Genomic DNA, 25,500 nt, shown 5'->3' with positions numbered 1-25,500 from the left:
ACGTCTGATCTGTGGAATTTTGGAGCCAATTTTGCCAATCTCTCAAGTTTTTCTGATTTTTTTTAATTTAATGTGTAAATACATGACATTTCACCAGGCACTCTGACCGTTCAGATTACAGAAGGAGAAAAGATTCTGAAAGGTGTTATAATCATAATTAATTACCCTAGGGACCACTTATTGAGCACCATTACATGCCGGGCCAGTTTCAGTGCTTTTGCATATATCATCCCCTGAAGCCTCCCAGCAACCCTAGGAGGAAAGTATTACAACCCTCAATTTATAGAAGGAGCCACTGAGGATTAGATACATTGAGGAAGCTGCCCAAAGTCATACGCCTAATAGTCAGTGATGATACTGGGATGGAATTCGGGCTGTCTGTCTCTAAACCCTATGAGGCTCCCTTGGATAAGAAGAAATGATCCAGCTCCAGCTTTACAAATGTCACCGTATTTTGCTAAGTAGCAACTGAGGCCAATAGATTTGATCAAGGGGAAAACATGAAGCTTGCAGTCATTATCAAGTAGTTTTGCTGGGTTGACTTAACAGTTTGGGGGATACCAAAGAGATTTAAGAAGGCTAAGCCAAAATTCCCACTAGTTCCTTGGTGGAATTACAGGTTTCCCCTTCCCTCGCTCCTTCCTTCTCTCCCTCCCCCTTCCTTCCTTTGAATCTTCGGGACATCAGTAAACATTTGCTGAAATAAAAAGAAGGTTGGATTTCTATTGCTTCACTCCTTTGCCGAAAGCACTTACAAAGGTTCACAGGAACCTACGTGACTACCACACTCACTTGAATAAAACAAGCTCTTGAGAGCAGAGATGTGTTAACATTTTATTCTCTACGACCTCCCAAACTCCTAGAAGAGCGCCAGGGCAAACCATAGGCGCTCAATCAGATTGCTGATTGGATGAAGCACGCTTTAAGTGGCTAGAGTAAGACCGCCGTTTGGGGCTGGGCCGTTGTTGTTTTATATTTTCTTCTGACACCCCCTTTGGAAATGGAGAAAAGGTGGGTTCCCAATCGGTCTCAGACTGCGGTCGGGATCCAGACCCTCCTACTCCTCTCCACCTTTCCGCAGCTGATCCGGTCGGCCCGCAGCCCCGCAGAGAAGGGCGTGCGGGCTGCTGGCCGCCGTGGCACCGCGGGGGTGGGAGCACTGTGAGCACTCAGGTGACGTTGCTGCGTGCTGAGTTCAGGGGCCGGCAGCGCGGAGAGGGGGCGCCCCAGGGTGCGGCGGGCAGCGCAGGGGGACCGACGGGCGCGGGCTCCACCCGCCGCTGCTCCCCAGGGGCGGGTCATCGGTAGGTGTCCGATCTCTGTGAGCATCTTCTCTCCAGCCCTGGAAGGTACCGAGTGTGCTTCTGTGGGGGCACCTGCGGAATGGAGTGGGGCGGAGGGCCGGCTGCTTTCATATTCAGCCAAGAAAATGGAAATACAGGTGGGACAAGAAAGGCAGATGGCTCTCAAGGAAGGAGCAGCCTCAGCTCAGAGAGCTGCAGGGCGCGGAGCTGGTGCACCCAGGTCGTTCCTGGAGTAAATAGGCGGAAATAGAGTGGCGAAGGCGAGGGATTGATAACTGGGTTGTGTTTCCTAACAGTTCAGGAGGCCTTTTCTGAACTAGAAAAGCTAAATACAGTTCCTCACCCAGGTAAATCCCTGCGTCCCTCTTTAGCGCCTTTGGGCGGCCTGCTTTGAAGCCCCCTCAGCACTCGGTTAACTTGATATTACTCATAAGTCACTTGAAGCTTGCAGTGTCGTCTGTGCTCCTTGGATGCCCTTAGGAAGTTAGCGGCTGTCAAGGAACCGGGGAGAGTGGGAAGGGGGGGCGGGGCGTTTGCATATCAGCCTGGGGCTTTTTAGAGCCTTTGAGAAATTCTTTCTAAAAGCTTGTTAGCAATGAAAGAGAAATGTGCTTTCTTCTACTTCTTAATGAGGTTTTTGCCCCAAAGTCTGATATCTTTATTTGTAGTGGAATCTTCTTATTAAAACGCTTCTGAAGCTACAACTAAAGAAACAGTCCTAAAAATGGAATTGTTTCATTTTGGTGCATGCACAGAAATTTCACTGAACTTACTAGCTCAGTGCAAATTAGGGGGTGGGGTGTTTTCACTGAATGTTTTCTAACTTTTTAATATTGCAGTTCCTACTCAAAGAACCTATTTATCAGTATAACTTAGTGGGTAGCGATGTGGAGAGCGGGTGATGACTGACTGGATATGATTGGATTGAGTTGATAGCCCATTGTTTGTATTTTATTTGGATCACGACGTCTGTTAATGTCAAAACTGAATTGGCCTTTTGCAGAGCAGACATACCCTCATCTATCATCTCTTGGCTATGACAAGATAATTACAAGGGCAATAATGTTTGACTCTTAGCCTAGCACAGGTTGTTAAACTGCACAAAGCAATCAAATTCCAAGAAAAGTGTTTTTCTAGCCTGGGAAATAAAGTACCATCAATGCACAGGCTACCTAATGTTTCTGAAATATTAATGAAGACTGTTAAACAGAGATTGAGTAGGAAAGGAAAACCAGCAGGTACTTTAAAGAGGAGCCAAGAATGGTTGTGTGGGTCTAAGATGCTGTGAGAGAACCAATTTCATTTTTAATATCAGCTTGGCTTTCCTCAAACATCAGAAATGGATCTGGGGGAAGACTATTGCAGTATAGTGGTAAGTCCAGTTTTGAGAGGCAAGCCTGTAGCACTTAACACAACTGATGGGCTAAATGTGTCAGGTGCAGCAATTGTCCTACCAAAGGCCCCCAAATCACCAGCAGAGCTGTCCTGCACAGGACCTTTAGAAACCTCTAAGATCTGATGGTGGGGCAGTGTCTGGTCTGTCAGAGGCCCTAGGTGCAGTGGGCAGGACAGTCACAGCTCCCACTCCACAAAAGACAAAGGATGGGAAATGTTTTTGTTCCCTGAAGGATCCTCTGCCTTTCACCATGAATTCCCTCCCCCACTGGGACATTCCTTCCTGCAACCCAGCTGGAAGGAACCAAAGGCTGTCGCTTATCTTCTGTCTCAAACGTACTCACCCCTAATCCCTTGTGCATTTATTTTTAATATTCTGATCCTCAGAAGAGAAATGAAATAAATACAGGTGGGTGAAATTGAGGAAAGCTGGGGGACGGGGAAGGCAAAGGGGGAAGCCTTTGTTTGTGCCTCAGGGAAAGAAAACAAATTTTGTCAAGAGCCTACTCTGCTTTAAGCAATGCTTAGGTGCTTCCTTTCACTAAATCCTCACAATAACTATGTAAAGTAGAGAGCATTATTCCCACTTCAGCAATAAGGAAACCATCAGAGGGAAAAGTAGGGCTCAGAGAGGTCGCTGACTACCTAGGTACTTGAATACACACAGCTAAAAAGTGACATGGCTAAAATTAGGCCCTAATCTGTGTGACTCCTCCAAGAAGGTACACATGCTTCTCTTGTAAAGGCTGGTGAGAAAAACTAGAGTGGCTCTGTTCTCACTCTCAATCTCCCAGCTTTCCTGAGGAGGAGGAGCTTGGGTTAAATCTGCCAAAATCGATGCCCCAGGGACATGTATAGACACCTAGAGTCTTTTACAGAAGTACTGGACCCTATAGGCTGCTCTGCTCCCCTCCTTTCCCCACCCATTCTCTCCATCCTGACACTCAATCCTCTGATCCCAAACTGTCAAATTCTAGGTTTCCAGAACCATTGGCATGTGTCCTTTCTCTCCAAGGGTACACCCTTTCACCTCATGCCTGGGTTTCTTCTTTCAATCCCACACCCACACAATTGAAGATGTTATAAAGGCTCCTCCAAGCAAAGCAGGAGAAGCACATATAAGGACCCAAACTCAGCATGGCTTCAAAGTCTGCAAAATTCAGGGTCTGGTCCTTTCAAGCAGCTGGATCCCCTCACGATGGCGGGAAGGAAAGAGTGAATGAGTGGAAATGCTTGGGCAGAATTTGGGTCCCTCTGTCTCAGGAATGAGAAGGAGGAAAAGGAAAAAGAGGAGACAGAGAAAGAAAGAAGAGGGAGAATGGTTCTTATTCAAGGAAAACTTTATGATTACAGAGAAGTTTTGTAAAATGAGATTTCATTGTGTAATATTAATGCTGACAAATTGACATCATTTTGTAAGTTTCTGATGACTTACAGCTAATTACCGTGCAGCACAATCATGTGTTTCATTATATACAGAATAACTTTGTGGCCCGTTTAATTTAATTAAAATAAAATTCTGAAGTCTTTCTATGTACTCAAGTCTAATAGAGTTGTTCATAGATCCCAGTATTTAGCATGATTATCAAATCACCTATTGCAATAAACACACACACACGGAAAATAGTGTGTTTATCCTGCGACTCAAGTATTCTGAGAGACCTAGATTGAAACCTTGCTTCACGGGAGGAGTTTTATCCTTGGGGATTTATATTAAGCATGCAAAACACTGGCAAAGCTTTCCCACACTGAACTCAAGCCTCATACATTTAGCAGCTAGCTAATTACCCTAATTTTGAAGGATATAAGTTAAGTACAATTACATTGCAAAGCATTAAAACATTAGAACATTTAATATTTTGCTTCTCAGTATTGTCAGTTTGGGCTCAAATAAACTTATAAAAATACTCTACAGTACAGGTTTGGATCTTCTTATGTACACTGTTCAGCCTCCTGTATAGGGTGGGAAAGATCCTTCCATCGTAATTTCTATGCCTTCATTAAAATCACCTCATAAGAAATGAAATTATTGCCTCATAAGAAATGAAATGAGAGCAGAGAAATCAACAGAGAAGTTCTGGAAATCTTGCAGGCACCTTCTGAATGACTTCCCCTCTATGCTACAAATGCCCTCTTCTCCATGAAGTTATGTGATAGAGCTGAATTTATTATTTATTGTTTATGTAATAATTTTGTTACCTACTCTTTAAAAACAAGCAAATAGCAAATTATAATTTTTTAAAAACTCAAAATAAATTCCATAAACAAAACAAAAAAACATTGAAGTGTCATCAACTGGGTTCCACCCTGTCCTAAATATACCTGATGTCCCAAACTTTCTAAATAATTGGGTTACTTATTTTATAATTCTCTGATCATTCAGTTTCATTAAGATGGAACTGAGTTTGTTTTTTTGTTTTTTTGTTTGTTTGTTTTTAGTATATAGGCTTATATATATAGGCTAATGTACTTGCAAAAGTATACTTTTGCAAATATATTTGCATGAATAATGCTTCTACTCTTGAAAATGTAAAAATAAAAACCATGTACTGCCACTCTTTTTAAAAGTCTCAGTGAATTTTTCCTCCAACTAAAATTCTTTAAAAATTTACAAGAGAAGCTGTTCTTTTTGGGGAAGATTATTTCACAGAACACATATGAAAACATCTTTTCAAGTAAAAATGGCATAAAATTTTATACCATTAAGGTATTTCATTGCCTATATTCCACTTAAAATATTTCATAGTTTCAAAGTTATAAGGGGAATTTATTTTTACAGGTTGTTCTGTATAAAGAGCTTCGATATCAGAGTCACATAATTTTCTAAAAGTATTTCTTGGTTCTTTTCAAGCAGTAATCACAATCTATAAACACAATGTCCAAGCAGCTTTTCGGAGCAGTTTGGGCCTCCTCTAAAGAGGGAGGAAACATTTCAGGGACCATGTGTGATTGTTTTCACAATCTTTTCAGGGTGATATCAAAGGTCAACCACACAGCGTTCAAGGCAGCAGAGCTGGGTTCAATCTTTGTCCCTGTCACTCACTAACAGGGTGACCTGAGCGGTGTCCTTATTCTCATAGCATTAGCATTCCTTTTTCAAAATAAATATATAGTACTATTTGCCTATGAATATTATTGTGAGAAATAAATGAGATAAGGTATGTAAGGAACTGAGTATAGTGTCTGGCACATTACGTTCAATAAATTTTGCTTATTATTATAATTAACATTTTACTTCTCCGTGTTGGCTTTTGTATCTTTCCTTTTTTTATGAATTATCTAGGAAGTAATTTTAAATTTGCCGGTATTTCTGTACATATGATCTTGGACCCTCTTCAACCATTGGAAAGGCTTGTTTTTAACATGTGCTTTATATTTCTTTTTCTCACTGGAATCACAGGTGTGTTTGTGAGTGTGACTCACATATGTGTGTGTGTGTACATATCCATCTAGCTCATGGAGACTTTAAGGTTGGTCTGTTCACTGACTCATAAATACTGTAAGAATTGAACATTAGTCATAGGTTAATACTTCATTATGGCCATTTTTTAAGAGAAACCCAGTGTGTGATTCATTATATGGAAAAAGGTAGCAACATGTGCACAAAACTATCAGCTGCTCCAGGATATACACAAAACAGATAAAGTTGTATGTCCTCGCCCAGCCCGTCTTGACCCTGACTGGTATTTGAGAGTCAAAAGTGAGAGACAGACTGGTAGAGGATGAAGAGTGACCATCTCTGTTCTGTCTCCATCTATGACAAATGCTGTGGGTTGATTATTCCATTCTTGCATTGGATTTGGGTGGCTATGTCCTTTGGTGAGTCTGTGTCCATGCGTAGCCATAGGAGCAGGGGTAAGGGGAATGTACCTTACGTTAGAGCAATAACTGTAATTGCACTCCTTTTACCATTGATCAGTTTAGCAAAGACCATGTGGCCCAATTGCAGCCATTGACACTTCTGAAGAAGTCTGCTAGAGAGGCCACTGGGAAAGGATTACACATTCTTTAAAATGTCCACAAAGAAGTGATGGTTTCTTTTCTGGCCTCTGTTGTGGTTATGTGATGATGCGGGGTTTGGAGCTGCTACACCCATCTCATATCCTTGAGTGCATCAGCCTTGAGAAAAAGCTAACCTGATGAGGGTGGCTGCAGGAGAGAAAAATGGAAAGGCCCTGGAATCTTGATGTCCCCATTAAGTCCACTGAAATAAACAATCTTGGGACTACCACCCTATCTCTGCTTCCCTGTTATGTTTAAGCTATTAGGGTTGAATCTTCTGAAGCTGGCAGTTGATGGCATCCCGAATGATTTACATACCCGTCAAAGAAAACCAAAGCAGAAATCGCTTGCGAGAAACCTATCCCTTACGGGAGCAAATGGGCTAAATGTTCTGCTAGAGTCCATTGCTGCCTTTATTCGAGGGATGTAGATTATATAATGATTTTTAACCTAACTTTTAAAGGCTGTCTATTTTAATGCCTTTTGGAAAAAAAGATTAACCTTCTATAGGTTTGTTCATCTTTTCTTGCCTTTTGTTTATTATTGGCTCATAAAGATCTTGTCAAGAAATATATGACATTTTGTACCCATGTAAAAATTTTTAAAACATTTACTTTTGCTTGTTTTATGCCATTGAAGTGACTGTTAGTCTCTTTCATATATTTATCCATTTGTTTCTATTTTATTATGTTTCATTTTCACCTCTTTTTATAATTTGCTTATTTTTCCATGTACTATCTTGATGTCTTTTGCTTTCATATAGTTTATCTTTTCAATATGTGTGTGCATGTGTGTGTGTGTGTGTGTGTGTGTGTGTGTGTGTATTTCTACTTTTAAAAAAGGCATGAAGTAGTGGAAAATGAAATTTTCTGTCAAACTTTGTTTTAAAACACTGGCTCTGCCACCTACTTTCTGTGTAGCTTTTGGAAAATTCCTTAACCTAAAGCAAAAGGAGTAGAAGTGAGCATGGAGCGTATTTAATCGTAGAACCAACCCTAAAGTAAGTGTAGGGATGAGGGCAGCATGCTACATGCCCTGAAAATGTTATAATTACATACCTATCAAAAATTAGAAGAGGAAAAGAGAAAAAAGTGAGTTGTAGAGTAAATTCACTTATGGTTTCATGTGTAATAAATGTGAATCAAAGAATATGTTATTCAGTTGACAAAACACGTATTTAAAGAACTTTTAAAAATATAAAGCTAAAAACTAAAAATACAGTGTCTTGACCAAAATTGAGTAGTGGAGGGCCAGAAGGAAAGGAGCAAGGTAAAGGAAATATGCTAATGTTATCATTGTCCAGATTAAAGAACTAAGAGATAATATCAAAAGAATTAAAATAGAAAAGTAGCATATAAAATTAAACAGAGGTAACATATAGAACAAAAACACACATCTTCCTAAGTGGAGTATAATTCTTAAGTTTACCACATGTTAGAAGTATTTATATCCAGTTTACATTTATCTCCAGAAAGTAATGATATGGCCTAAGATCGCATGTTAGTGTGACAAATTATATTCATCATCTAGTGAACATCATTGTGGTTGAAATACCTAGTGATAACCTTGTTTTTAAGTGAGTCTTCTTCATTCAAAGCTGTGGAAACAGTTTGGCATTTTGAGTTTCTAGTTTAATACCTTTCTATGTTTTTTTAATGTAACAAGTAGAACTGACTTATCCATTAGGCACAAAAGTCACAGTGCCCAGGGTCCACGATACTTTTAGAGGCCAATGAAAATGTTTTAATTTCTTTTAAATTTAAAAATATATATATATAAATGGAATACAACCTGGATTGTATTTGTTGTTTTACTAATGCAATTATAAAATAGAATTTTTAACATTTTTTACGGAACAAGGAGTTCATGAACGCAAAAGTGTATAGGACCACTGAAAGTAATGCTGGCTGCCTCTGACACCACAACTCCCACGCACAGTCTCATAGATACTCTGTTCTTCCTAAGCAAAGACTATATTTCCCTTCAACATTTCTTTCCAACTTCTCTAGCAAAATGATGAACTTAAGTTTCCCTAAGGCTCTAAAGAGTTTAGAAAAGAAGGCCTAGAACGTGAGTGTTTGGACTCTGTAACCTGTTTTCAAATTCATAAAAAAAACCTTCCCTTTCAGCCAATACAGTTCAAGGTCAAAGGAGATGTTGAACATGCTAATTAAAACGTTAGATATTGCTTGAGCGGAAGAAAACTAAGTATCATTCACACATTTTGAGAGTGATTCATGCATGAGTGGGACAGCGGGATGTCAGAATATATCCCAGACCTTATTGTCTATCAAAAGTTAAGCATTTACTTAAACCAAATTCACTCAATATAACTTCATGATAAAAGTGAAATTAAAGTCAGAAGACAAAACGTCAGGTAAGTATTAGCATTATAGCCTCTATAAGCCTAAGATCTCTTGATGTCGTGGAATGTGTGAGTTGCTGACAAAGAGGTGTGCTTGGCAAGAGGCCAGCAAGTGTGGAAGGCAAGAACACTAGCAAACCATGCAAATCCCTTAAATTAAAGGCAAAATGAATTTGAGCAACAGACCCTGGATTCCAACCAGCACCCCTTTACCTTAGCAAGGCTTGAGCAGTCTGTGTGCAGAGACTGGAAGGTGCTGGAACAAAAGAAGCTGCCCGAATGTGAGCTGACGTAGGACATGGGGACGTCAAGACACCAGGAGGTCAGGTAGGTTCATCGCCAAATTCAAGGTAGCTGGGGAGTCCTGTCAAAAAACCACAAGTGATGCTGAATGAAAGTTGAGACTCTTGGCTAGCTTGCAGCGACCACACGTAAGGCAGCATTTTTTGAACAGGGCATGGGGAGGCGGTCGTTTGAAGACTGAGCTGTGAGTAGCTGTGGCTACAGAAGTAGAGCCTACAGCAGCCCTACTCCTTCACACCATCGGTCACCATCAGTGGCTTCATCTCCTAGGGCCCTAATGCCAACATGAGATGCCCCAATTCCCCACAGAGTTGGCGTCCACCAGATCATAACTGGTTTTTATACAGACTGAAAAATCTCAGACATAAAAAGGTTGAGGCTTAGGCAAAATCACGTAGTTTGCCAAAGCTATAAATTCTGAATTCTGAGATAGACAATACTTTACAATCATTACCACTTGAAAAGCTAATTAAAGATTATGCCACCAAAATATGTAGGCAAAAGGTGTTATACAGGGTCATAAGGCAATTAATAAAAATATTATTTTATTTTTCTGGATTTTGTATTTGGGAAATGTTTAGTTTCTTAAAATTTCTAATGTGCTGTCAGGTCTTTTCTCATTCTAAATAAACCAATTGGTATTTGTTCCTTTGTTTTTTTCTTAAAGAGCACCCCTCTCCACTGTGTAAGCTACAGGACCCACGAATCTCCTACATCTGTTCTTGTCTGCGTACCCACAACTAGCTCTGAAATCCAATTCCTCCGTTGTTTTAGTGGGGAGAAACTTCTCTCTGGTCAGAAAAAGAAGACAAATGAGGGATGCTATGAATGTTTGGGATAAACAGTGAAAAGCTTTGTATCAGTCAGGAGTGAACATAAGGTTCAGTTGTTTAGGCTACATCGATTACTGTGTTTACTAGCTACCCTAGGGCGATAGGTGACAGGGAAATGGTGGATATGTTTAAAACACACTCCTAGCCAGTTTGACCACATTTTTACATCATCATCATCACCAACTCATGGTGTATTCATCATTAGGATAAACTCCATAGCCTCATTTCTCCAGCTTCTCCTTGTCACCTAAGAGATATGGGAAACTGAGAAGTCAGAGATGGAGTGACCCCCTGGCTGTGAGAGGTGATCAAGCCTGGTTTTCCCGTATCTAAATCACTTCATTGAAACTGGAGTCTAAAAAATTTATAGACAGAAACAGGGTCAGGGAGTGATCCCCTTGCCTCTGGTTCTCTTTAATGTCTAAAGTGTTCTGACCTAAAAACTGGTACTATATTTTGTTAAAGTAATTAAACAAGGAGGAAATTAGACTCGGGTGGACCCAATGCCTTGGTAGCCTGTGTATGAGCAAACCGAAAACCTGAGCCAGAGTCCATGCACTTGAATCTGAGAAAATAACCCTTTAGCATATCTAATCATAATCAGCTAACTAGGCTTTCCCAAATAAAGCAAACTTAAGCAAATAATTTCCTTGCTTTGCTTCTGCATCTTCTCTATAAAAACCTTTGCCCTAGCTCCTGTCCATGGAGTGCTCCTAACCATTTTCTGTTTGGTGCTGCCTAATTTGAATCAAATTCTTGTTTGCTCAAATTCTTGAAAAATTTTAATATGCCTCAGTTTACTGTTTAACAGTTTCTAAACCCGCTCACTGTAGATAAAAGATTAAAAGGTGGCAGCCTTAACCTCAGCCTTGTCTTAGTTCACAACTCTTATTCCTACAATTCTTGCCACTCTACCCCCACTCCCTGGTTCTGTACCCCAGTAAACAAACTCTACTGCATAATGATGATGATGGTGAAGGTGATGGTGATAATGACTGATATTAATTGAATGCATACTAGAACACATTAGGCTCAGCACTTACTCATATTATCACATTAATCATCACAACAATACTTTGAGATAGGTACTGTAATTACCGTTTTACCAATGGGGAAACTGAGACTTAAAGAGATTACTTAACCAAAGTTACAGATTGCAAGTGGCAGAACACAATACACTTATATAAACCATAAGCTCTTGCAACCACAAATACAACCATAAACACTAGCATATTAGAATATAACTTCAGGAGGTGGAAATGTGGTTGATCTTGTCCTTTGCTATAGACATTATAATGTTTGTTGAATGAATGACTGACATAAAAGATAGCATGCCTGGTGCTAATTAAAACAGAGATGCCCTAAAGAGAGGTTCAATAGAATGGAAGGAGCTGGGTGGATTTGGGGAAAAATAATGAGCCCCCAGTTAGTTGGGCCATAACTTGGAGAGCGAATCTATACAACTTGGACCCATAGGTGTGGGGGAGAAGGGGCAGGCGGGTGTGGCAGGGGCATAGCACGTAAGCGTTATATTTTGTACTTTGTGGCTATTTAAACATTCTTATTGATTTTGCTAGTTATCAGGTTTTTTCCTATATAATTTCTTTCTGACATTTAACTTTAAAATAGTAACAAGACAACCACAAAGCTGGTTCATTAGATTCACTTAATCCCATCATCATGACTATGTTTACTGAAAAATAGTTGAGAATTATTATTTTAGGATTTATTTTTTAAAATAATCAAAGTTGTGTGAAATTATCACTGCAATGTAAGCAAACTCATCATCTGTTAGTTCTTTTGATTTATTCTCTACATCGTGCTCTTCTTTGCCACATACGTTTTCTTATCACTTTTCAGACTTTTTAACACTCTCTTTTTTCCTTAAGAAAATCTAATTTCCTTTCAATTCATTCCTCCTTTGGCTTGTCCTAGTCATCATGAATAAATTGTGTATGTATGAAGATGTCAGTGTATATAAATGAACGATGTGAATCAGAATACATTAAAATGACACTGTCAGTCTTCTTTCAACACCAAACTCACAAGCATAAATTTCCTTTAGAAAAAAAATCTTCCTACATAAAGGCATTCTCAACTACTCAAGACCAGTTTTCTGTAGTTATATTTCAAATAAGCATCAACATTTGCTATTTAATAACTGAGAAAGGATTTTATACCTAGAAAAGTTTCAAGGGAAAGTTATTTACTTTAATACCTGGATGAATGAGTTCATTCCAGAGGTATCACATAAGGACAGACAAAGAATACACAGGGAGTTTCCGGCAAAGGAGTATTTATTAAGTTAATCTTATTTAAGCATTGACTTTCATTATAAAATTAGAGGGAGTTGTCTTGGATAAAAATGGCCTTTAGATATAATGAAATCATAGTTAAAAATTAAGAAATTCTTTGTATAAAACATTCTAAAAATAACCTCCTCAGTAAATATTAACAATATTTAAAATACAAACATAAGTTAAATAATAATTCATAAAACTTTTCAAAGCTAATATTTAACAACCATCAATGAGTAAATATTTTGTTTCTGTATATTTAAACAATGAGCAGTATCTATCTCATTAAGGATAGAAAGATAATTATATGGTAATTATACATATTGGTGAGCCTTATGAAGCACCAAATATTGTTGGACACTGGCTTTTCATATTTAGTAGTCATATACCTGAAAGGAAAGCAGGCCGCTACCTGCCACAGCTAATAAAACAAGATGAAAGAAGAAGGTTATTTTCCTTGACGTGGATTGATTATTTGACTGATGAATTTCTCAAATTCGAAATTAAATGATTTGGTAAAACAACAAATTTCTTATAAAAATGACAGAAGGATTCACAAAATTTTAATTATATAGAATTTTCACAGATACCCCAATTTGCCTTAACTTCCAATTCCAATATTTACAGGAGATGTTAAACATGGAATTTTAATTGACAAGAAAGAAAAACAGTGACTGCCAACGTAACAGGGCTCTAACTTCATCAGGTTTTCAGTGACGTGAGTAAAGGTTTTAGATTAAAGGTTAGAGTTTATTCTCAGAGTTCTGTCCACACATAATTACTATTTTATAGATAACTTCCTTTCCCACTTTCTGAGGTTCCCATCTTCCTCAAAGAACTTGAAAGTTGGGAAATAAAGCAAGAGGTACAAAGATGGAAGGGTGAGGCTGAAGAGAGTTGGGGTGAGATTTCAATAGCCTAGGAGTTTTCAAAAACAAGTGAGCCTTCTGACTTTGCAAATTTCTCTTTCTTAAAGGTTAAAAAAAAAAACCAAACACACGCTTAACATGTAACCATTTAAATTATACTCCCAAATCTTAGATGTGAGACCATTAGTCTTAGAAACACATTTATTTGCCTGACTGTTAGCTAAAACTTGGGGAGTCATAGTTCTATACATTATATTTGCAGAAGAGATATTGAAATACATAAATGATTTGGGAGATAATGGATATTGCTATACATAATTCATTAGAAAAAATTTGACTATGTCTTAAACTTAAATCATCATTTCTAAAAATGCATATGATCCCCAAACATTAGTTAGAATATGTAATCCATATTTTCTTTTTTAAACTTGCGGAAACTGTTTTTAAAAAGTTGTCTTAAAGTTAATTTTCATCTCTTATCTTAATCACTAGATTTTTATGTATCTCCCAAAATCTCTCTTAAACATTGGTTTTTCATGATCTAAACAACAGAATGAAAATTGAAATAATCATCTTGACTTTTTTAAATAACCACATTTGTTGTTTTAAAACAACATGAGGTGACTGACTGTCAATATGTTTCTCCACACAAAATTCTTCAGTGAGTTCAGCCAGTCAGACATAGATAGCTGTTTTGCCTGACAATGGCCTTTTGCTAAATTTTTGCATACATTTTAGCATAAAATTTCAGCAAAACAGAAAGACAATAAAAGTCAACATTTTTATTAGATGATTTTTAAAGTTTCAAATAACTGAATAGAAAAGTAAAAGAAAACAGAAGCATAGTAGGAAAATTAAGAGTAACTTAAGTATTAATAAGGAAGAAAGAACAGAGATTTAGATTATGGCCTTGAAACCATATGGTTAGATGTTAGAATGCTTTTTTAAAACTTCTTTTACTATTAATATAACCTGTAGAATCAGGTAATATTTCCGTCTCTTTAGAGGTGATCATCAATCTTTTCCAATTATCAGTTCTTTACCTTTTTTTATATTTTTACCATTATTTTATGTATCCCTAATACTATAGATTAGTTTTGCCCATGTTTTTAAATTCTATATAAATGGAATCATCCTGTATGAATTTTTGCTTTTTGCCCAACCTTATTTGATTCATTCATGTTATTGTGTGTACTTATAGTCTATTTCTTTCTAGTGTTGTGCAGTTCATTGTGTTACTATATCACAATCTAATTATCCATCCCATCGTTAATGGGCATTTTGATTATTTTCAGTTTAAAATATTTAAAATAAATATTTCTGTGAACATTTCTGGAGCATTTTGCCTGGTACATATAAACACGTGTATCTCTAAGTATAACACCTAGGGGGAAGTTTCTGGATCACAGGATAATATGTATTTGTTCAACTTTAATAAATAATGGCTCCCTTGTTTCCACAGCGGTGTATCAATTTATACTCCCACCAGTGGTGGGAGTTTCTGTGGCTCCATATCTTGACTAACACTTGGAACTCTCAGACTTGAAATTTGTTACCAATTTGATAGGTACATATGGCTATCCCACTGTGGTTTTAATTTGCCTGTTCCTTATCAGCAATGATACTGAATCCCTTGTAAAATGTTTGTTAAACCATTGGGTAACTGTTTTGTAAATGCCTATTGAAGAGTTTGGCCATTTTTCTGTTGAATGGTCTATATTTTTTCTTATTGGTTTGTATATGTTTTATATAATCTGAAGAACAGCCTTTTATTGGTCATATGTCTTAGAAATATCCTGTGAGGTTTGCCCTTCTGCTACGTATGATACCACTTTCATTTTTCAATATTCATGTTACTTTTTTTCTTTCCTTTGTGTGTGTGTGTGTGTGTGTGTGTGTATAATATTTTCTTTATTCATTCATCCAGCAATGGACACTTAGGTTGTTTCCATGTCTTGGCAATTGTAAATAATGCTACAATAAACACAGGAGTACAGATATCTCTTCAAGATACTGATTTCATTTCTCTCAGATATATTCAGTGGGATTGCTGAATCATAAGGTAGTTGTATTTTTAATTTTTTGAGGAACCTCCAAATTGTTACCATAATGGCTGTACATATTAGCGTTCCTACCAACAGTGCAAAAGGATTCCCTTCTCTCCACATCCTTGTCAACATTTGTTATTTTCTGCTTTTTTTATATTGGCCATCCAAACAGGTATAAAAAGATATTTTAATGTAGTTTGATTTTCATTCCCCTGAGGATTAGTGATGTTGAGCATCTTTTCATGTATCTGTTAGCCATTTGTATATCTTCTTTGGAAAAATGTCTATTGAAGTCCTTCGCCCATTTTTTCATCAGACTTTTTGTATTCTGTTGTGTTGTGTAAGTCCATTATATATCTTAGACACAAATTGCTTATCCAGTGAATGGTTTGCAAATATTTTCTCCAATTCCATAGGTTGCCTTTTCATTTTGCTGATTGTTTCTTTTGTTGTGCAAAAGCTTGATAGTTTGATGTAGTCTGCTTGTTTATTTTTGCTTTTGTTCCTTGCATTTTTGGTGCCATAGCCAAATAGTTGTTGTCAAGACCATCATCACAGAGATTTTTCCCTGCTTTCTTCTTGTGATTTTACATTTTAGGGTCTTACATTTAAGTCTTTAATCCACTTTGAGCTGTATGTAATCAATGCTTGTATCTTTGACTGTTTGCTGGCCAGTACCCTCAAAAATATTTTGAGAATTCTTTGAGACCTTAGGATAGCTGTTTTTCCCTTCAAAAAGCATTTGCATTTGCATCTGCCTGATACTTATGGGGTTTCACCATCCTAGACCACCTTGGACTAAGTACAAGCCTGAGAGTTCCTGGCCTAACTAGACTTTGCCTACTCAGAAGGCAAATCTGAGAGAAGTGTTTTCTGGACCCTCCTAAGGAAGGGACTCTGTGAACCACAGCCTCTCAGAGAAGTCAGCTTTTCTTTTTCTCCCCATTTTCTTCTCCATTGCAAAGATACCAAGGCAGCTCTCTCAGCAACTGCCAACAGTTGTGGAGATAAAAGACAAAAATCTAAATCTGGTTCATCTATACCTGAGGATATAGACTTTGGGGCTCCAGCTCAGAGGAAGGGTTCTCCTGCAAAATCCCCTGCCCTCACTAGGCTGTGAGCCTTGACTTTCCTGTGGACACAATATAGACATGGAACCAGAAATAGTTGTGTCATCGGTAAATGCCTTCTGGATAAAGATAGATTTGGTATTTCAGTATTCTGCTTACCTCCCAGTTATAGGATGATATTCCAGAACTGGCCAGGAAGGGCCGACTAACATTTCAGATCTTGAATATTTTTAAATTGTTACACACAGACACACACACACATACACACACACATACGCACGCACTCATACATATACAGATACACATTTTGCCCAGCATATTTTATTGTTTTCAGTGGGAGGGTTAATCTGAGTTACCCAAATTATCATTACCAAAAACAAAACTTAGATGGCATTTTTAAAATGTCTTTTATCAAGATGGTGGATCAAGCCAATAATTTTCTAGTTCTATTTGATTTTGTTCATGTATTGGTTTATTTTTAGGTTGATTGGTAGGCAATTTTTCCTGTGCCATAATTGTTCCTTGTATAGTGATAACAATATTTTTCCTTTCCCACACTGTCCTTTCCTGAGCTAACTCTTCCTCATCCTTCAAGATAGTTCAGGAATCGTCTCAGAAAGTCTCATCCCATTCCATTCCGAAACAATCAGAATTGTCATCCCTATGTACTTTATAGCAGACGAGAAGATATATCTAACAACCTAAGTGTTACAGAGGTACTAACCAATACAACGAGACACACGGGCCAATAAGAACAGATGCCAGCAGCAAACAACCAGAACCAGTGTGCACTGAGTAAATATCAGCTATGCTCAAAGCATGTGCCACAGTAAGGTGTGATAACATGTGTATTCTATCATGGTACATGGTTCTGTAATTTGCTATTTACATATCTCCTCTGGTAATCTGTGAGGTCATTATGGACAGGGAGCAATCAAACTGACCCTGGAACCTTATGTTGCATGGATTCTTGGTGCAAAGAAGGGCCCAATATAAACTTTTCAAATTAAGTTAAAGAAAATCTATATTGAGGGCACTGCCACAAAAATTCACTAAATAAATCACTTCCTATTTCTTCACAGCTTTAAGCATTGGAAGTTCAAGAACAATGAATTCGCTTTACTCCTCCTGTTGGAACACCTCTGCTGAACTTTTGAACAAATCCTGGAATAAAGAGTTTGCTTATCAAACCCTCAGCTCAGTGGATACTGTCATCCTCTCTTCCATGATTGGGATTATCTGCTCATCAGGGCTGGTTGGCAACATCCTTATTGTATTCACTATAATAAGGTAAGGCTTCTTCTTTTACATAATTTAGGGACATCCTATAATCCCTAAATGAATTCTTTCCCCCTGTAGAACTTTTCTTAATAAAATTAGATTTGGGAAATATTTGCTTAAGATAATTAAAGAAGATTCCACACATATTTTCATCATGTATTAAGTAACATCTGAGTTGCAGACCTCAAAACAAAAAGACCTAGGCAATGTTTACTGCTGGGTTAGTGAATTTTTAGAGCAGTGATTCTCTATCTTAGCTACACATTAGTATCACCTGAGGAGCTTTTGAATATCCTAATACACAGTTTTGCCCCAGACCAATTAATGCAAAATCTCTGGAGGTGGAGCCCAGGCAAAATTGAAACTGCAATGCAACCATTTTATTTTCCAGTAATAAGAATAATTCTAAGAAGGTGACCTTGTTTGGCTAGTGAAAGAGACTCTTTTCCACTCACTTGGGCAAGAGAGAGAAAGATTCTACCCGATCACCCAAAAATTCAGGCAGTCATAGATGGTGGCCTGTTCCCCTCAATGTAGACGACCTCCAAGTAGGCCAAACTGAGAAACACAGTGATGCTGGAGTGCAAGCAATGAACTAACTTCTAATTTCACCAAAAGAAGACTAGAAACATATACAAAACATGTATACCGAAAAAAAAAATCGGTTTAAGTAAGATGGAACCTCCAGAATAAGATGTTCTATATGGCTTTTTAAAAAACTAAGAAGCAAAGATTTGTGCATTAGGCGGGTGACTATGAAGTAGTGAGGCCAGATCATTACTAGTCTGTCATACTTTAAATTCATAGCAGGTCAAAAGGAGGCCAGATTAGAAAGCATAGGAGGAAAACTGGGCCAATTATAACATAATATTTTCTCCTTTTATTCTTTGGAGAGAGACTAATGAACTCAACCCCATTACTCAACTATTCTCCATAGCCATAGGGGACCCTAAGAAACTACCTAAATAAAAGAGATGACATTTTTTCACCTCTATCTCCTGAATATGTCTTTCTCCTGTTTACTGAGAGACCACTTCAAGTGAGCAGAGACTCTCTAAGGGATGCCCTGTCTCCCAATAAATTAAAAGTGCCTGTTCTGTCATTCTCTGCCCTCAACTCCCTTTCAAGTCAACTAATTCACGCTAAATTGTGAATTACTGAAATACCTTACTTTTTAACCCTCCCAATGGTGTCTACATTTTATACAAAAATTACAACAGTGTATTAACCTAAAGGAACACTAATGGTCTAAGGATGGAAGGGAAATGCTTAGAACAAGGCCTCTTCCTTTTTCCCACCCAGCTTAAATCATAACTAATGGCTCCCTTTGACGCAGCCCTCCACTGTTCCCAGGGTGTCAGCCATATATAAGCTCTTGTTGGGGTTGATTCATAACTTTCTGTATATATATCGTACATTTTAGATGCTTCAGAACCTCACAGTCACATCTGTTCCAATGAACTGGAAAGTTGGTGGGACACCCTCTTGGTCCAATATACCATGATAATTCTGGACTCTAAAGGGTTTTAATGTCTTGCCCAAGGACGCAAAAAAAAAAATAGAATTCCCAGTTAGGTTCTCTTTCCACTATAGTACACTATATATCTAGAGCCCCGTTGGCAAATATGTCACTTTATTCTAAACTCTCCCATTCTTGACAGTCATCTCTAATTACACGGGTCTGTCCTGTAGTAGTAGCTGTGTGAGGACTCAGAATTCTTCTCATCACCGTGCTCCATGGAATCACTACTAAGCCATTGAGGTTGGCTCACAATAGGAATTTATTTCATCTAGAGTTAAGTGCCAAATAGGGGTTGGTGAGGCATCCCAGAGATAAGTAAGATCAGGAAGCTCCTACCACATCTTACCACCATCCCACCCCAAGAGCACCACCCCTTTCCTGACCCTGAGCTGGCTGGAGAAATGTAAGTGGTTTTATAGACCCCAGGAGTCTGGGCTGTCCGGTGAGAGCTGTGGCCACAGTGGGATCTGGGACCATGGAGTGGGGACTGGAGGAAGAAGGTAGATCCATGGAAGTAGACGCAGCCCCTGCCAGAGATGCCCACAGCAGAGAAGGGAAGGAAACACCCTGGCCTCTCCTCACCTCCTATCCTCCAATTTCCTCCAACAGTGCTTCCTATTGGTCAAAACTATCTAACGGCCAGTTGGCAAGGAAATCTAGGAACAAAGCTGGGAAAGGATGGGAAATGGATTTGGAGCAAGCTGATTAGCAAAGTAGCCTCTGCATGTGTGATGTTTCATTAGTTTCATTTAATCCATAGCACATATTGTTGATGCAATATATCAACTTTTTGATATATTGTTGATGCATATATTGTTGATGCAATATATCAACTTTTTGCTGATGCAAAAAGTAAACATGTTTTTAAAAGAAATTTTGTAAACATAAAAAAATACAAAGAATAAAGTCAAAATCAGTTTTACTACTATTACCAAACAGATAATCATAGTGGTCACCTGACATATTATTCCAGCATATTTTTAACCAAATGTTTAAATAAATTTGAGGTCATGCTACATACATAATTAGGACCTTTTTACTTAATAAGTATTTTTCCCATTTGATTATATATTCTTGCAAACTATGGTTAGTAACAACTCTATCATTTATTGTATAGTATTGTGGAGTACCATAATTTATTTCACCATTCTTCAAATTAGTGAGCATTAGATATGACCATGTTAACCATATGGAAAACATGTTAGCCGAAATGATCACTACTCTACATTTTTTATTTTAAATGTTTGAGTCATGAGAGACAGAAATCTAATGAAGTCTGGCCACAGGGAACTTGAAGATAAATTAGACCTAAAAAAAGAATGTAAGTTATTATTTTTAATTTATATGTTGTCACTTTCAGTAAAGAACGCAATAATAAGTATAATGTGTTATTTTTATTGCCCTCGTAACTTATGCCTAGATAAATACATCATTTGTTTCAGAATTCCCTTTTTTTATGTAGAATATCATCTAGAAACACTTTTATTTTATTTAATTGCCAGTTACTGGCCTGCACTGTCCTCAACAATGGAATTACCATAAGTTATGATCAGTAAATGACGGGCGTCTCTCTGAAAGAGCAAGGGCCATGCATCTAAGTGCTGCAATTAGAACCTAAGCAACCACTTATGGCTTAAATTCCAATTCAAATACAAAGTAACATCTATTAATATTTATAGAGTCTAAGATATGCAGCATTTTTTGTTATTGCATTTTTGCTTTTGTTTTTGTTTGGTTTGGTTTAATGTGGAACTCTTTCTACATGACATCTGGTACCTGTTCCCCTCCTCTATCCCCTCTCCATCCATCTCCCACACTCAATGGCCTAGAGAGACCAAGGTCAGTCCCTTGGCTGCTCTTTTGGTTGACATGATCCTTTCCACAAGTCTCTTCTTCTTCTTGGTCTTTCTGACCTGAGCCATCCTCTTGGAAGCAAGGAACCAGCCACTTTATAGTGGCATCAACAATGCTCAGAGTGTGTTTGCTGACTAAGGACTCGATGGCAGTAACTTCCCCACATGATGTTTCTTGTCAGGCCCTGGGTAAAATATCCTGCTAGGACTGATGTCTCATACAAGGATTTGATGCTTAAAGTACACAGCCCATTGAATTTGTAGCCCATGAAAATAAACACACACACTAGCTTCCAAATTACAGAACAATAGCTCTGGTTCCAGAGTCAACTAGCCATGGTGCCATAATCTTAGGCTAATTCTTATGTGCTCTTCAAAGTCTTATTTGTCCTCAGTTCAGATGCCACTTCTGGCAAGAAATCTGACTTGACTGTCCCCAAGGGAGGGGGCGGAAGTCCCCTTCGTGTGGTGCTTGTTCTTGCTCTAGATTTCTCTCATCATATTGTAATGTGATCATTTCACTAGACTACAAGCTCCTTGATGTTACAGTTTATAGATTATTTAGCTTTGCAGCCCCAGAGCACATATAATTGGGGCTCAATGAAATGTTTGTCAAATTAATGAAAGTGTCTCCCTGATAAAGATGATGCCTGTTTATTATTGAATGTCCCAACTCTTTGAAGATAGGGTCCAACTGAATTTAAAATTGAAATTTCTGCTCTCAGAAAATTATTTTGCCTACAGAGGAGAGTGCCACATCTGGGTAGCATCGAATTCAGTCCCTCAGCAGGAGACATGAAATCATTCTCAGTGCCGTCTCCCTGTTCACTCACTTCAGATTTCTTCTCCACACTGTCTGGATTTCAGGGTCTTAATTAATAATCTATGGTATTGGAGATTTTATTGAAATATTTCTGAAAAATGGTTGATTTTTTTTTTTTTTTTTTTAACAATGGCCTTCGTTAGGATTTGAACAAAGAGCTTTGGTGGGAAAAAATGCTTTGCACAGTGGAAACGATTTCTTTTCCCTGTTCAACTGGTTTTGGTGCTAGGGATAAGTAAAGATTAAGCCTTTTGCCTGAGTGAGCTTAGAGATGGTATAATTTGTTAGTATAATATAGAAATTACTCCAAAATAAACATGTATCATCCCACACAGTTTTGAGGGTCAAGAATCCAGGCAGCCACTTAGCCGGGCGGTTCTGGCTCAGGATCTCTCACAAAGTAGCAGATGCTGTCCTCTCGGACAGCAGTCATCTTGGTTGGGGCAGGAGCATCAACTTCCAAGGTAGCTCCCTCACACCTGGCAAGCTGGTCGTTGGCAGGGGCCCTCAGCTCCTCTCCATGTGGACCTCTCCATAGACTTACTTGAGTATTCTCTCAAGATGGCAGCTGGCTTCCACAGAAAAAGAGATCCAAGAAAGAGCAAGGAGAAAACCCCTCAATGTTTTCATGTCCTACTTTTGCATGTCACACACTGTCATTTCCACCATATTCTATTTGTTAAAAGTGACTTACTAAGTTCAACTCACACTCAAAAGGAAGGAAGTTGGCTTCACCTTTTGAAAGCTATATCAAAGAATGCATGGACATATTTTTAAAACCACCACATTTAGTTATCAGTTATATAGTTCAAAATGTTCAAATATACACAAGACTAGGCATTCAGACGTGTGTTTGTGTAGGTTTTCCTTTAACTTTTAAAATCTATTTTGGCAATTGAAAATTGGTAACAGGTGACATAAACTGAAGAAGGTGCGTACTTTGAATGTCAGTCATCAGTTTCCCTCCATTTCTTTCAGGTGCAGGAGAAAAACTATTCCTGACATTTATATCTGCAACCTGGCTGTCGCTGACCTGGTCCACATCATTGGAATGCCTTTTCTTATTCACCAGTGGGCCCGGGGAGGAGAGTGGGTTTTTGGAGGACCTCTCTGCACCATCATTACATCCCTGGATACCTGCAACCAGTTTGCCTGTAGTGCCATCATGACTGTAATGAGTGTGGACAGGTAAGTGAAGAGACTTTAAAATATCTTAGCATGATCCAGAGGTACCTGTGCTTCCCAAGTTCATCCCAATCTAAGCAACGTCCGTGCTAGTTTCTATTAATAACAACGAAGCTCCTCATCCTTTGCTTGTTTCACTGTAGGACTGACTATTTAAGCATATTTGCTCCAAATTTCACAGAAACCTATTTTTTCATAGAAAGCTTAAAACACAAAATCCCCCTTTTCCTAATGATCCTTTTTGACCTCATTTTTATTTACAATTCACTGCAAGATAAAAAGATCTCAAAACATGAAATGTTGGAGACCAGAATGAATGCCCCACTGCCATCATTTCATTCTGGCAGCAAAGAAGCTGAGGCCCCAAGAAGTGAAGGGATTGTTAAAGGCACACAGAGAGTCAGTGGCAGAGCTGAGACCTGAAGCAGGCCTCCTCACTCCCTGCCCAGGGTTATGTCAGGCGTGTTAAATGTCTCACCCACTCTTGCTCTCACCTAGCAGCTTGCAGGAATCAGTGGAGTAGAAATGGACTATGAAGAGATGTCCCAGTACCAAGAAGACCATTGTTTTCATCTTTTCCACTGATCATCATGATTGGTTAATGCAAGTGCTGCTATTTTACATCATTAGAAATGTATCCGACTGTGACGTGGAATGTGCCACAGCCACGCTCACCCACCATGTAAGCTAATGTTATTGGAGTAGAAGGTGGTGACGGCGAGTACTTATGAAGTCAGTGAGTGGTGGAACCCAGTTCAGGCCCAGGCTCTCTCTAGAGATGGTGGGTAGCTCGTAACGACCTCACCATCTGGCCTCTTTCGGAAGCATGAAAGCTGGGATGTACCCTGCATCATTTAGACGCCAGGACTTCCACGCAATGCCTTAGCAGCGTTCCCCACACAGAAATAAGCCCAAAGACAACAGTAATATCAAAAACAGGATTGTCTCAGAGAACGACCCACTTAAAATCTGCATTCATCGTCTTCCTACCCCAACCCCAGCCCAGCACACAGGATGCCCCTTATTCTGATCTGCTTTTTCTTTCTCCCTTGCTTCAAATATATTACATGGTTTAATTTACTTTGTGTGTGAATGTATGTGTGCATTGTTTATTGTCTAGCTTCCCCTACACCTCAACTGTAAATTCCCCAAAGTCAGGGATCACAAATACATCTCAAGTGTCTATGTAACTGCCTGGCACATGGATGCTCAAAAATATTGATGAATGAATGACTGTCAGTCTTTGAGGGATGTTAAATTTCCCTGGTTCCATCCAGAACTTTTCCTGAGCTCTGCCTCTTTTACCCATCCAAGTAGGCCTTGGAGGTGGAAAAGTGATGAACAGTTCTTTTGATGGGTAAACAAAGGAATAGTAAGATTTGTATAACTCATTCATTGGATTATTATTCAGACATGAATACCAATGTCAATGCTTAATGCATTTTTTATATCTTGCTGCTTTTCTGCAACAGAATTCTCCAAATACACAGAGTGCTTCTCAATTTATAGTTAACATCACATTTTTTAATCAATGCACTGTGTAGGTCTGGTTAGTTCCGCTGATGCCAGCCAATGCTGACAGTGTCTCGAGGGAAGCCTCATGAGCTTGCCAGGGTTCCACCATTGAAAGGACCCTGCACAGGGCAGGCCACTGCAGAAAAGCAACCTGAAGTGCAGGCCTTATCAGTCACAATCCCCTGCTTGGAGATAATAAAACCTGCAACCTGTATGCTGAATGCAGGAGAATATTGACTTTTCCTGTAAAGAGGGGAAGTTGCACCTCTTATGTGCACCTCCTATTGTAAACAAAGTGAATGGAGACTGCTGCAACAAGCCACGTACATGTGTTTCCTCATGTTCACACGTGGGTTTTTCCCCTGTGAGTATGTGTCTATGTGTACGCATGTCTTACCGTGTTGCCCTGACAATAAGACCTGGCTGGACCATCAGCTCTAATGTGCCTTTTGGAGCAAAAATTAGTATAAGACCCAGTCTTATTTTACTATAATATAAGACTGGGCCTAATATAACATAACATAACACAACACAATATATATATAATATATTATATAATATATATAATATAATATAATATAATATAATATAATATATAATATAATATAATATTAATATAATATAATATAATATTAATATAATATAATATGACTGCGTCTTATATTAATTTTTGCTCCAAAAGGTGCATTGTAGCTGATGGTCTGGCTAGGTCTTATTTTCTGGGAAACACGGTATATACCTGAATAGCATTATTTGTTTTTGTTTTTGTTTTTCTAATCTGATGGACATAGCAGGCTGAAATTTTATTTTAGAATTAAGATGCTCAGGCTCTTAT

The 25,500-nt window shown here is 38.4% G+C and overlaps 1 protein-coding gene across 1 annotated transcript in view; it reads left to right on the top strand.

Annotated features, from left to right (window-relative positions):
- The first annotated feature begins 1,090 nt into the window (after positions 1-1,090).
- Positions 1,091-25,500, top strand: part of MCHR2 (melanin concentrating hormone receptor 2) — a 33,401-nt gene continuing 8,991 nt past the window's right edge. The window contains exons 1-3 of the mRNA XM_033103145.1: positions 1,091-1,173; positions 17,569-17,776; positions 22,944-23,153. Coding sequence (XP_032959036.1) covers positions 17,595-17,776; positions 22,944-23,153 — 392 coding nt within the window. The 5' untranslated portion in view covers positions 1,091-1,173; positions 17,569-17,594. The remainder of the gene's footprint in view (positions 1,174-17,568; positions 17,777-22,943; positions 23,154-25,500) is intronic.

This window comes from Rhinolophus ferrumequinum, chromosome 3 (assembly GCF_004115265.2).
Source record: "Rhinolophus ferrumequinum isolate MPI-CBG mRhiFer1 chromosome 3, mRhiFer1_v1.p, whole genome shotgun sequence".
NCBI lineage: Eukaryota > Metazoa > Chordata > Mammalia > Chiroptera > Rhinolophidae > Rhinolophus > Rhinolophus ferrumequinum.
The sequence above is the reverse complement of the archived record's forward strand: the minus strand, read 5'-3'. Positions and strand labels throughout refer to the sequence as shown.